Below are 15,114 nucleotides of genomic sequence, written 5' to 3' on the forward strand. Positions count from 1 at the left end.
AATTTATCAGAGCATCTGACACATGGTAAGCATTAATAAAAATTAACTATACAGACAAATAAAAAACAATTCAGCAACAGTGACACGGATATGGTTTTGAGGCACTACTGCCGGCATCAAAATAGGTCCATGCTGTTTTCAACCACGGTGAGTACATTTCAATTGTCAAGAATTTAACTAGTAAACCACTGTGGAAACAGAAAAGGGTATCTATTTTGCACAGCTGAATAAATCAAAAGGAGGAAGGGCTGGCAAGTCTTAAGGGTTGATTAAGAACAGTGCTAAATCAATTTATGGGACACAGCAAAGGAAGTACTAAGAGGGAAGTTTATAGCAATACAGGCCTTCCTCAAAAAAGGAGAACAATCTCAAATAAATAATCTAACCCACCAGCTAAAAGAATTAGAAAAGAGCAAAAAAACACAAAAGTCAGCAGAAGGAAGGAAATAATAAAGATCAGGGAGGAAATAAATAAAATAGAGATTTTAAAAAAATAGAAAAAAAATCAAACCAAAAGCTGGTTTTTTGAAAGAGTAAATAAAATTGACAAACCTATGGCCAAACTCACAAAGAAGAAAAAAAAGACAGCACAAATAAGCAAAATAAGAAAGGAAAATGGAGAAATTACAATAAATAAAATAGAAATACAGAATATCATATGAGAATATTATGAAAAACTATATGGAACCAGAATGGATAACCTAGAGTAGATGGACAAGTTTCTGGAAATATACAGTCCACCAAGACCAAATCAAGAAGAAACTGACCACCTGAACAAACTAATCACTAGAAATGAAATCGAATTAGCAGTAAAAAAAAACTTCCTACAAATAAAAGTCCAGGACCAGATGGCTTCACCAGGGAATTCTACCAAACATACACAGAAGAACTCATACCAGTCCTCTTCTCAAACTCTTCCAGAAGATTGAAAAGGAGGGAATACTCCCAAACTCATTCTATGGACCCACCATCACCCTAATACCAAAACCAGGCAATGACACCACCAAAAAAAGAGAATTACAGACCAGTATCACTGATGAACACAGAAGCAAAAATCCTCACCAAAATATTAGCAAATAGAATCCAACAGCACATAAAAAAGATTATACATCATGATCAAGTGGAGTTCATCCCAGGGACACAAGGGTGGTTCAACATACACAAATCAATCAATGTAACACATCACATCAACAAGAGAAAGGACAAAAACCACATGATCATCTCAGCAGACGGAGAAAAAGCATTTGATAAAATTCAACACCCATTTATGATAAAAACTCTCACCAAAGTGGGTACAGAGGGAACATATCTCAACATAATAAAAGCTATATATGACAAACCTATAGCCAGCATAGTACTCAATGGTGAAAAACTCAAAAGCTTCTCACTAAAATCTGGAACAAGACAAGGCTGCCCACTATCACCACTCCTATTCAACTAGTCTTGTAAGTCCTAGCCACAGCAATCAGGCAAGAGAGAGAAATAAAAGGGATCCAAATTGGAAAAGAAGAGGTAAAAGGGTCACTATATGCCAATGACATGGTACTATATATAGAAAACCCTAAAAGGTCCACACAAAAACTACTAGAAATAATCAAAGAATTAAGCAACGTAGCAGGTTACAAGATTAACGTTCAAAAATCAGTTGCATTTCTTTACACTAATGATGAATCAACAGGAAAAGAAAGTAAAGAAACAATCCCCTTCAAAATAGCACCCAAAGTAATAAAATACCTAGGAATAAATCTAACCAAGGAGGTAAAAGAATTATACAAGGAAAACTATAAAACACTGATTAAGGAAATTAAAGAAGACTTAAAAAAATGGAAAGATATCCCATGCTCCTGGATTGGAAGAACCAATATTATTAAAATGGTCAAACTGCCCAAGGCAATCTACAGATTTAATGCAATCCCTATCAAATTACCCAGGACATATTTCACAGAACTTAGAAGAAATCATAATAAAATTTATACGGAACCACAAAAGACCTAGAATTGCCAAAACATTACTGAAGAAAAAGAAAGAGGCTGGAGGAATAACTCTCCCAGACTTCAGACAATACTACAGAGCTACAGTAATCAAAACAGCGTGGTACTGGTACAAAAACAGACATATGGACCAATGGAAGAGAATAGAGAGCCCAGAAATGAACCCACAAACTTTTGGTCAATTAATCTTCGACAAAGGAGGCAAGAATATACAATGGAATAAAGACAGTGTTTTCAGCAAATGGTGTTGGGAAAACTGGACAGCAGCATGTAAAGCAATGAAGCTAGAACACTCCCTTACACCATACACAAAAATAAACTCAAAATGGATCAAAGACTTAAACATAAGACAAGATACAATAAACCTCCTAGAAGAAAATATAGGCAAAACATTATCTGATATACATCTCAGAAATGTTCTCCTAGGGCAGTCTACTCAAGAAATAGAAATAAAAGCAAGAATAAACAAATGGGACCTAATTAAACTTACAAGCTTCTGCACAGCAAAGGAAACCATAAGTAAAACAAAACAACAACCTATGGAATGGGAGAAAAGTTTTGCAAATAAAACTGACAAAGGCTTGATCTCCAGAATATATAAGCAGCTCATACGACTTATTAAGAGAAAAAACAAACAACTCAACCCAGAAATGGGCAGAAGACCTAAACGAGCAATTCTCCAAGGAAGAAATACAAATGGTCAACAGGCACATGAAAAAATGCTCGGTATCACTAATTATCAGAGAAATGCAAATCAAAACTACAATGAGGTATCACCTCACACCAGTCAGAATGGCCATCATTCAAAAATCCACAAATGACAAATGCTGGAGAGGCTGTGGAGAAAAGGTGGGAATGCAGGTTGGTGCAGCCACTGTGGAAAACAGTATGGAGATTCCTCAAGAGACTAGCAATAGACGTACCATATGACCCAGGAATTCTGCTCCTGGGCATATATCCAGAAGGAACCCTACTTCAAAAAGACACCTGCACCCCAATGTTCACAGCAGCACTATTTACAATAGCCAAGACATGGAAACAGCCTAAATGTCCATCAACAAATGACTAGATAAAGAAGATGTGGTATAGTTACACAATGGAATACTACTCAGCCATAAAAAATGACAACATAACGCCATTTGCAGCAACATGGATGTTCCTGGAGAATGTCATTCTAAGTGAAGTAAGCCAGAAAGAGAAAGAAAAATACTGTATGAGATCGCTCATATGTGGAATTTAAAAAAAAAAAAAGAACACAAATACAAAATAGACTCATAGACATAGAATACAAACTTGTGGTTGCCAACGGGGAGGGAGGTGGGAAGGGATAGACTGGGAGTTCAAAATTTGTAGATACTGACAAGCATATGTAGAATAAACAAGATTATACTGTATAGCACAGGGAAATATATATAAGATCTTGTGGTAGCTCACAGAGAAAAAAAATGTGACAATGAATATATGTATGTTCATGTATAACTGAAAAATTGTGCTCTACACTGGAATTTGACACAACATTGTAAAATGACTATAACTCAATAAAAAAAATGTTAAAAAAAAAAAAGGAATCAGTTTGGGATGGATGAATGTTTAGCCTAGTTTTACATCTAAAAAAAATTAAATTACATAGCTGGAATTTTTCTCAAAAGCACTTTAAACCAACTAGAGACGCAAAAAGGTTTTGAAATTCTTATATCAAATCTGACGTTTCATAAGAAGGAGAGAAAAGGTTATTTGTCAGCCTTCGATCATTTCTATGTAAAGAATCTGCTTTTGGTGCTGTCTGTCCACAGTGCAGGAGTGTTAGTGGATCGTTTAGTCCTTCGGGTCACAGACCCCCTTTCACAACCAAATGGAAACTTCATTTGGAGATTCTGCGTATAGTTTCAAAGGGTTCAGAGACCCTGCCACTAAGGCCATCTATGGCCCCCAGATTAAAGACCTCTCATGCACAGTTATGCTTGGTCCCTGGTTGACTTCCTACTGAACCCCAGTGGCAGCACTGAACAGGTGAGGATTGTTGCCAAATGCCTGTCAGGCAGGGTCTCAAACTTCCACATGGTTGAGGGGAGGGACAGGAGACAGTTCACAACCAGGGAAAAAGAGGAAAGAAATAAGAAAAGTATTTCACTTTAGTCACTTCATGCGGAGGCAGAATAGAGTAAACAGTGCTCAGTATCATGATACAGGCACACAGTCTCTGACTCTTTAATCACAAGTTAATAAGGACTTCTTCCCAGTGAACTGAATAAACACCTCCTTTCATGCTATGAATGAGATAATGAATGACAAAAACAACAAAACATTTTTTTCTATTCCACAAAACAGCAACTTAACCTCCAAACTATCTTCTAGTTATTGCCAGAATTTTTATGACAATGGAACAATATGCATGGGCACTTTTCTAAATCCACTGACTGGCCTTTAAATATTAAAAAATAAATGAACATTTGAGAAATCTAGGCAGGAACACTTTACAACCACGTGTCTGATACTACATTTTGAATCTGCATATTTAATAGAGAATTATTTCAAACATCATAGACTCAATCTCCATTTAACCATAGCTTTTAACCACACTATAAGGACTCTGCAAAACATGGAAAAATTCACTAATTAAGGTCGATGTTTATATTCTAGTGATAGCCTTAAAATTTAGTGCTTTAGCAATAATTTATTTTTATACTAACAATATCTTATTTCTATACATTTACTAGATGACAGTTTTCATCATTAGAGATTTCCTACTTGAATTTTTCAATTACGTCTCTTACAGCTGTTCAATTCTAGGCTAAGGGTACAGATTATCCAGCCATCTATCACCTCGTAGCATTCTGAGTTGACAGGGAGAGAGATGTGGAAATGAAACTTCTGAATTAATGAGAACAAAGGTCTGGAAAATGATGTATCTAATATCTGAATGATTTATTTTATGAAGTCAATCCTTGATAGGATGCAATAATTTCATAAACCAAGGAGCAACAAAGGAAGAAATGAAGCTGCCTGCCTCACAGCTCTGCCTCCTCCCTACGCTCCTCCTCCCGTGAGCTAGGCCACTTTCAGAACATGTTTCTCCAAACTCTTGATTTAAAACACACACACCCCTACACCCTTACTATTCGCTGTCCTCCTGTTAAAGTAATTTCTCCCTCCGTGTTTCAGATTTCCTCCTTTCCTCCTTTCATAAGCACATGATGTCCCTGGTCATCCCTTTTCCCTCCTGTGTTTTATACCTCTCCGCGTGCAGATAATACCACGCATTGGTGGAAAATGATTATAAAGTAATGAGCCATTTCAAGTGTAGAACATAAATCTCACACATCTTCATTCCAAAACTTCTCTGTGTCTTCATCTAGCCTCTCCTCTCCCTCACTTGCCACAAAGAAGGCAGCACGGGCCGTCCTCGAGGCTGCCCTCTCCAGCTGCACCCCTTGATTCCACGTCTCCCAAATGTTCTGGTGCAAGAAAGCATAATACTGGTTAATCACAGTCACCCACTTCATGGTCTCACAACAACCACTCCTTTCAAGTTTTCACTCTAGGTCTTAAAAATCCTAAGACTCAAGGGAGCGTGTCAACTAGAAAGCATGCCACGTGCACAAACGCCCTACATGATCTCACAAAGGGACAGAAAAAACCTAAACAGCACTTCTAGAAAGCATGCACTGCCTTCCTAAGCCTCCTAACATAACAGCACATTCTTGAAAGGTTTTAACACAGAAATTAAATTAAAGAACAAAAATATTTATAAAATTGAACTCATCAGCTTAACCCAAGGCTCAGCCTACTTCTACTTGACCTATTATGCCCCTTCCCAATCCTGGCCTCATTACGTTATGCCCTCTGGGACAGCAGGGATGGTTTCTATAATTGCCTTGGCACAAAGGAAACCTTCAAAAGTGCCTGTTAAACGATGGACTAAATGGACACCGGATTCCTTGGTTTTTAATTAAATGGAGTTATATTTCTTAACCAACGTCTCAGAATAATCTCTGATGATACTAGATGGTCGGCTACAACCATAACATACGAAAACTCTTGCTTTTCATACTCTCGGGGTTTCCTGATTGAGATTCTTTCAATTCCTTTGATTGCAACAGACACAGACACCATGTCTTATCTGGTCTCCCTGCCCCCATCCCAGGCCTCTGACCTGAGTGTCTACTCATACAAAGGCACGCTGACCAGACAGTGGACTCTGACAAGGAAGCACAGAACTAAGAGGCCAGGCCACCACTCTGTCCACCTGATTCCTGAGCCACAACTGCACTCCAATTTCTGAATCTAGCATTTAGATCCTACTACTGAGTATTCACCTGCCCAGCAGGTCCTCTGGAGTGTCCAGGGAAGTGACTGCACCAAGGCTAGGCTTTGGCTGTTCGATCTCCATGCTTCCTTCTCAAAGCCATCTTGGAAACTAAGGCAGAATTCCACCCATCCCCAGTCTGCCCAAGGAAATCAGGAGACTGGCACACTCATCACTCTCTTCCCTTGGAAATACACCTCAGATTCTCCCAGGTACAGGGAAGAGGCCACAGGGAATCTGAGGCCAAAGGACAGTGTCTCAGACAGTGTAGACACAGTGAGCCCTCACAGTGACAAGTTTACAAGTCTCTCTTCTGGGGAGAGGTAGAGCAGGCTTGTTAAACCCGTGTGCTGAGGAGCAGGTTGTCCAGTGAGACTGCATTTCACAGCCAAACAGATGAGCACGTCATACCTTCACCAAATTCAAGATGATGATGGGGGAGCCAAACCTCTGAAGCATCTGGTCAAAGTGAAGGGCGGCCACGTGGGCAAATGGATCTGCCTGATCCACTGTGGGGAAAAAAAAATGAATCAATACCAGAATGAAAATTATAAAGCCACGATAAAAGAAGTACAGAGTTTTGTTTTGCTTTTTAATGTTTAAAGGAATGCAATTCCACTCTTCTGGTAAATTCACATCTCAAATTCCTTTCCAGTGTATCAGTCATTGTTCATGTATTTACTGAATTTGAATGATTCTTACATTTCTAAACACAAATAATTATATTTATATGCTATGTGTAAATAATTTACTAGCAGCCAAAACTCAAAAAAAATATAAAGTTTCTGCATAAAAGTAACAGCAATCCCTCTTCTAAATGATCTGCTTTTCAGGACTAAAATATTGTTAACATCGAAGCATTTATGAGTTTTCTGTGACAATAGTTCATTATCTCTGAACGTGGGTAGAGAAGAGTTATTATTAAAAAGACTGTTTCACGCACATGTAATAGGTGGCTTAGGCATCATAGTTGAAATGTCCTGAGACCAGTATAAGGGAACTGATCCTCTAACTTGCACATAAGAAGAGTAACTTCCTGCAGTAAAAGACATGACTGAAGCATCGCAGAGTATTTGTTCAGTTTCCACTTCATTTGCAACATCACCCTGGAAAGAAAGATACATTTAAAGATATTTTATGTTCTCAGAATTTTTTAATGGAAAAAAATTTCAAGTACACAACAAAAATATAGTCCCTATTCTTAGAATGTTTTAAAAGAGGTAAATATTGATCAATATTCAATGTGCATATCAAAAAAAAGAAAATCATTAAAATGCAATAAAGGAAGGCAATTAAAAATAGCAGAGAATAGACTAGGAAAAAATCAAATTAAATGGCTAGTAGTATAAGTAATAGCTAGAGAATAGGTTGGGTGATATAAATGGCAGAGAAGGAAAGAAAAGAAAAACAATCACATGAAGTTAGACAGGAGGTTAGGAAGATCTGTGGAATATAAACATTCAATTCTGAAGAACAAGGAGGAATGAAAGGACAAAAGAAAGAGTGAGGTTCAAATAAAATGTCTGATGGATAGAAGGAAAAAAAAGTCTTAAGGTAGGTTTACTTAAGGTAGTATACAAGGATATGACAAAGAATCATTTTAGAGGCACCAATAGCATGCTTGTTTAATTATCCTTGGCATATCCAAAAGCAAATAGTAGATCTACAAAATTCTGATTTTCTTTAAAGCACCAGTTATAACTATTTTCACTGTTGATATAATTTTAAGAACAAATGTTGCTATTTTAAGGCAGAATCAAAACCCAGTATCTCACTCAATCTGTCTACTCAATCACACATCTGCCTAAGACTCAAGTCACCTATTGCAAACAGAGATGGAACACTCAGAGGAGATCACATGACTGACAGGACAGATGAATTTTTGTTGTTGTTACTTCCCAGGGGTGAGCAGAGTAAGGAGTCTGCCTTGAGCCAAGCTAACGCAGAGGGAAGAGGGTAAGGGGTTTCTCATGCCTTGCTCTACTCAGTCTTACCAAGAATGCATTTCCGACAACCAGTGCTCCTCTCTCCATTTATTCCTTGGGGGGAGGTGCTTTGCTATTTCAGTCTCTACAATAAGTATGCACTATATTTTTTCATATATTGCAGAAATGGCTCATCTTCCAAACCATCAGACATTTCATAACTCCCCAAGGCAATTGCATAACTCTAAGATAGCGGATTTTTCAGAACATCTGTACATTAGTCATATTTCTCACAAGTTTCAGATACTCTAGAGAATTCATTATTCTCTTGATAATGTCCCAAACTAAGAAATTCCACTTTCTAAAATTCCACTTTGCTTCATCTGTCAGCAAAGCTGATGCAAAAGTTAAGATGCCAGCAACGCTGTTGTTTTTCCATCTTACCTCACAGTTTGCACCTCTCTTGAGAAAACGGGTCCCAGCAAACTTACTGGATCTTCTAGCTATTAAAGTGACATACACTGGTCGTCCATAAATCAACAGCTCTTGGAAATCAAGTTAAAGCTGTTTCACATTCATGACTGTCACACCAAGAGAATCATTATACCTTAAATATATATTTATACACATCTTGTCCAGTGGGTTGAAGAACACCAAAAAGCTCCACCAAGAATGGAACAGCATCATGTCTACCTGTTCTTCTGAATTATGCAGGCATTAAGGCAAAAATGGACCTCCCTAAGGAGTGGTTTCCATAAATTTCAGAGGAAATGGTAACCAGGCGTAGGGTTATTGGCCAAGGGAAGACCTGGTCCCTCCTTGTAGCCAACTAAAGGATGTAAACGGGTACAATGAATCCTTCCTTAGTCTTCAGGGATCATATACCTGTCAAAGAAAGCATGTCACTTAACCAGGTGTTTAAACTATGAAGCAACAGATAACTGAGGGAATGGAGTTAGTATAATACCCTGAAGCAATCCATATTTGTCACCTAACTGCAAAAAATGAACACTGGAACCTGTTTAACCAACATACAGTTTATTATGTAACCTTATCTATCTCTCTGAGCCTCAATTTCATCTTCTGTAAAATGGCATAAGTACTAAAAAAGTAACCAATTTTACTAGGTGGTTGTGAAGACTAGGATAGGTCATGTGTGCAAAACTAGTGCCTGGCCTGCGGTGAATGTTCAATAAATAGCAATTACTTTTATCATTGTATAGACTTCCAGAATTCATTAAGTGCTTGATAACTAGGAAACTGGATTCATCATTTCAACTAATGAGCTTCAAAATTATAATCTGTGGCGCTATTCACTATTAAAAAAAAAGAAGACATTTATTGTGCTTAATATATGCTAAGTTCTGAGTTAGTGCTTGATAAACACAAAACAGTTTAAATACAAAACAGTTTAAAACCACCTTTTAGAAACTACCTTTAGACACTGTAGCACTTTCTTTTTAGTGTCCTTGGTGGTGAAAACCTTGTGTTTTCCAGGTAGATTCTACTTTTGGAAACAGAAAAAGTAATTCAGGGCCGAATCTCATTATTCAGAGAATGATCAAGCAGATATTATCACTCATTGGTGGAAAATGATTATAAAGTAATGAGCCATTTCAAGTAATCTCAACATAAATCTCACTCATCTTCATTCCAAAACTCTTCTGTGTCTTCATCTAGCCTCTCCTCTCCCTCACTTGCCACAAAGAAGGCAGCACGGGCTGTCCTCGAGGCTGCCCTCTCCAGCTGCACCCCTTGATTCCACGTCTCCCAAATGTTCTGGTGCAAGAAAGCATAATACTGGTTAATCACAGTCACCCACTTCATGGTCTCACAACAACCACTCCTTTCAAGTTTTCACTCTAGGTCTTAAAAATCCTAAGACCCAAGGAAGCGTGTCAACTAGAAAGCATGCCATGTGCACAAATGCCCTACATGATCTCAAAAAGGGACAGAAAAAAACCTAAATAGCACTTCTAGAAAGCATGCACTGCCTTCCTAAGCCTCCTAACATGACAGCACATTCTTGAAAGGTTTTAACACAGTTAGAAATTAAAGAACAAAAATATAAAATTGAACTCATCAGCTTAACCCAAGGCTTCAGCCTACTTCTACTTACTCTATTATGCCCCTTCCCAATCCAGACCTTCACTACAGTATGCCTGGACCACTACCGTCTTTCCCTAATTCATGTCCCTTGTTCTAGCCTCATTTTATTGAATCCAGCTTGAAAAAGCTACCAACTTAAGTTTCCTAAGTACTACTTTGTAGGTTACCCTCTTGAAAAAAAAACTTTCACAAGTCCTAACAGCAAACTGAAAGTCCTTAGTCTGACCATCAAAGCAGGACGGTCACTGGCAGTCTGACTTCCCCTAACCAAACTCCTTCCCAAACCATACCTTCCAGAGGTTATATATACAAACCGAAAGTACAGTCCCATCAACTTTTCCACCTCTACACCCTTGTGCTTCCCCAACCCATGATCTTGCTGCCAAGGCCTGCCTTCTGACTATTGCCAGACGAAGTATGACTTTTCCCATGAGCCTGCCCCATCCTCCCCACCTGCCAGTGATTCTGCTCCTTCTCTCAGGTAAGAATGAGACTTACTACCTATATTACTCCCTATGCACACAGCATTTTCTTCCTCGGTACTTATCTGTCTATATACAACAGATCTGCATTCCTCTGTATTTCAGCTACATGGAATCATGGGTAAATTTTCCTGTTGGGTGCATGGATAATTATAATCTTATAATTCATACATAGCTTTCTACAAATTGGCACAGCATGTTTAATAATATGTATCTTAATTTTTTTTAAAAAAAAAAAGGATACTTGACTGTCCACAGAACCCATGAATAATATACAACAGCCAGTCACGATGCACAGTATTTTTGATTATATCCAGAAGTTCACCGTTCCACACATACTTCATGTAAGGCTCACTACAGATCCCAAATACACCTGAAAAATAAACGGTGGTATAAGAAAGATAAGAAAATTGGTTGACATTCATTTTTAAGTTCTTACTCTTTTTGTTTTTAACTTCACAGTAAGATGCCTGATTAACAGCATGGTCATTTTCAGTGGATAAAATTCATCCTGTCGCCCAGAACACTGTGCTGATTCTGTACAAAGTTAAAGAATAAACACATTTTCTGACTTGTGGGAGTTTTCCTAAGAGAAGGGGAAACAACAAGGAAATTAAGGACACACATACAAAGATATGAATAAGGCTCAGAGACAGTGACTGGGAGCATCTCTCTGAGGTCAGAGTCCTAATCCTGGTTCTGCCTCATCAGCCGGGTGACGAGTGTGACCAAGAGTGTTTGTTACTGTCTCAGTGCCCGAGTTTCCTCAACTGTACCTGCACCATGTGGCTGCTGTCAAGATGAAAGAAGCGGGTAATGCACATAAAGTGCTCAGAACAAGCCTGGTGCTTCATGATACTTCCACAGCAGGAGTTTTATTACATCAAGCCTTCTATATGAAGAAGTTAATTTCATCAAACATGACTTCAGCAAATCCAAATAAAATTATTAAATATCAATGAGTTTTACAAAACTCATAGTAAGTACGCAATAAGAAGTAAGTGTACTTCTAAGATAATGGTTTAAAAGATTGTAACAGTTCTGGATAGAAGGCAATCAATATTATTTTTCTTCTCAAAACACATATGTTAGTAGTGTTTATATATTCCAACAAATACACTTTGGTTTTAGTCTTAAAAACTAAACTTTCTCTGCCCTTTCACTGCCATTACACAGAGCATGAATAATACAGAAATGGATTGGAGTCCTGTCTTTGCCACGTATCAGCTCTGTGACCTTTGGCAAGTTACTCAGTATCTCTGAACCTCAACTTTCTAAATTGTAAAGTGATTGTACTACTCACCTGAGAAATATTGATCAGATTAAATAAAATAATACATGCAACGTGACAAATACACTGCCTGACACAGCAGAGACTTTAAAAAATATGTATCATTTTCCTTTTTTACCTACCCCCGTACCTTCTACCCTCACTCTCTTTCCTGCAGTTTCTCCTGTGTAGTAGGGGAATAAGGCAGCCCTCCCCTCCAAAAAAGATGTCTAGGTCCTAATCCCCAGAACCTGGGAATATGTTATGGCACATGACAAGGAGGAATTAAAGTTGCAAAAGTAAGGTTGCTGAACAGATGACCTTGAGATGGGGAGACTATTCTGGATTGCCCAAGTGGTCCCAACATAATCAGAGGGTCATCATGAGGGAAAGAGGAGTGTGAGTGTCAGCGTGGTGTAATGTGGGAAAATGCCTCGGCCGGGCCGCTGCTGGCTTTGAAGATGGGGAGGGCGAGAAAATGGACTTTTCCCTAGGGTCTTAAGAAACTCAACCCTGCCGACACTCTAATTTTAGTTCTCTGAGACCTATTTTGGACTTCTGACTTCTGTAAGATAATAAATTTGTATAGTGTTAAGCCACTGAGTTTGTGGTAATTTGCTACAGCAGCTATGAGAACCTAACACACAGTTATTCGTATTTATCAAATAGAATTGCTCTACAGATAGTAAAAAAAAATTAAGTGGCTTTCAGAGGCTTAATTCAGATCCCAGCACAGATATTCAAATTCAAATGTGAGATGACACATAGTGCAAATTTCATAATACTTTTAGCTTTTCTGTTAGTAAGTGTGATATTTAGAAGAAATGATGAGACGCATATTCAGCCACACATTATCTTGCCCTCCCTCCACCTGTCTCTAGTAGCACAGGTTACAATTCAAATGTGTGAACCATGGCAAATGTCTGTGATCCAGATGTTTGGGGTAGGGAAGGTGCACTGGGTTTGGCTTTAGCTCACATAATAGTCAATCTAATAGACTAACAAGAGTCAAAGGCCATAACAGAGGGCATTCAGTTAGTAACAGTTTCAGTCTTCTTAAAGTAGACCAGAGCCTTTGGCAAAATGCTAACAGAGCACAGCCTCTTCTCGAGTGTCCCTCAAAGACAAACCTTCTGGAACTTACATTCCACCTCTGCACCCACATCTCCATCACTATGATATAAGCTGCACTGGGGAAGATGCCCAAGGACACTACTGATTTTTCATGTAGCCAGAGTAAGTTCAATTCAGCTAAACTGCCCTAACTTTAAGCTTGAAACAATTCCTTCACAACATTCACTCTAACAATGTCTCTGGCTTTAGAGCTCTAGGCCAACCCCCAAATCGAGGGATAGAAGTTACCGATCCTGTTGTGTGACTGGCTAGTCCCAGATCTCTCGGGGCACCGCATACTAGTCTCATAGAGGTCCTGCAGTAATCCCATAGTGGTCCTGACAGAAGCAGGGCCTGTGAGGGACCAGCAGGTCAAGCTGGGACCAAAGTCAGAACAGCCTCTGACTTGCCACAAGGGTTCCTCTGGACAGTGGCCCTGTGATCTTAATCTCTAGGCCTCAATTTCCTACTCACTCTTTATTTCTTTAAAAGTAGCATTATATCTTTTGAGCAGAGCTTTTATGAGGATTAGTGATATTATATGCAAATATCTAGGACACAACAGGCAACTCATGGTAACTTTTGTCTAAAACTCAGCCTAGATGGAATTGGTCTCTATGGAGGAAAATAAGGTGGTGGTGTGTATTCTCCAATGTTTAAAAACAAAATTCTCCATTCACAGAGCTGAATGTATTCCATAAAAAGTACATGAAATTTGGTAGAAAATGTCAGCATACAATTTTTTGGCTGGCCCACTATGAAATCAACTATCTGGTGATGATCTCTATAAAAATGAATTGGTCGAGTTCATGTATCTGAAACAACCTCATGTAATGACAAAGAGCAAAGAAGGATGGAGAAACATGCGGGAAATGTGAATAAATTTAATGAGATGCTGTTTCATGGATGCCACATTAACGTATTTTAGATGTGCTAAAAACTACCTACCGCTTCCACCCTGTGTAATTAATCCTTCATCTTCAAAGATGTCAAAGCTCTCCTGGCGGCTCTGGGTTGTTTCTGACTTTAACATCTCCAGGGGCATTCGCAAGACAGTGAGGTTATATTGAAGTGAGTGGGACAAATCATAGCTGTAACTGAGAACAGAACAGAAACTTAATAAGAATTAGAATAGCAAAATATATTTCATAGTCCTGGCTCCCAGAACGAAATAAAATCTATGAACTAAAATACTTAGCACCTGTTACTTCTCTTGGAAGCAGTGTTGTTTAAACAAGCACTGTAAAACACAGTAAACCATGAGTATAATTGGAAATTTAAAAGTCACTGCATGATTTAGGCATTTGCATAACTAGAAATACACAATACAATGTGACTAACCTACAGTCATTGATTTGCTTTTTTTTTTTTTTGCTTCACACTGAAATTAATCTAAGTTCATGGTCCTGTACAAAGGGGTCACACTCTCACATGTATCTGAATGGAGGACAGTAAATGTTACAACATCTACTGCAACATCCGTTCATGGTCTGTACTCTAGTTTACCTATGAATGGAAATAATTCTATTAATTATTAATGGTGGTACCATAACTAACTTAGTAATAAAATACAAATAAGCAAGTAACACAAGTGATTGCAGTGAAACATGTTTGAGGAGAATAACAGCCATCCAAAATTATGTCTGTGCGAATTTGACCTTTAGGCCAAAAGAAATCCTTTACAATTTTGATTCCACAAAATTAATAATTTTTGGAAGTATCTCTAGCTATATTTTTAGCACATAATTTCAGAAGGTATCTAGAATTAGTTAGGTTTATACACATTTTAAAGTATTTTAAACATGTTTTAAGGTGGGTACAATTTAGTCTGGTGATTTACATATATTATTTTAATTATCATTTCTTCCTTAATTTATTAATATGTTGATTGAAATTGATTTCATCAATGAAATTCAAT

General features: G+C 38.1%; 1 protein-coding gene across 1 annotated transcript in view; it reads right to left on the reverse strand.

Moving 5' to 3' along the window:
• Positions 1 to 15,114, reverse strand: part of FIG4 (FIG4 phosphoinositide 5-phosphatase) — a 124,865-nt gene that overhangs the window by 74,917 nt on the left and 34,834 nt on the right. The window contains exons 6-10 of the mRNA XM_010989594.3: positions 14,145 to 14,293; positions 11,058 to 11,186; positions 8,667 to 8,767; positions 7,241 to 7,403; positions 6,709 to 6,806 (exon numbers count right to left, since the gene is read on the reverse strand). Of these exons, the coding sequence (XP_010987896.1) occupies positions 6,709 to 6,806; positions 7,241 to 7,403; positions 8,667 to 8,767; positions 11,058 to 11,186; positions 14,145 to 14,293 (640 nt within the window). The remainder of the gene's footprint in view (positions 1 to 6,708; positions 6,807 to 7,240; positions 7,404 to 8,666; positions 8,768 to 11,057; positions 11,187 to 14,144; positions 14,294 to 15,114) is intronic.

Source organism: Camelus dromedarius, chromosome 6, assembly GCF_036321535.1.
Source record: "Camelus dromedarius isolate mCamDro1 chromosome 6, mCamDro1.pat, whole genome shotgun sequence".
Taxonomy (NCBI): Eukaryota; Metazoa; Chordata; class Mammalia; order Artiodactyla; family Camelidae; genus Camelus; species Camelus dromedarius.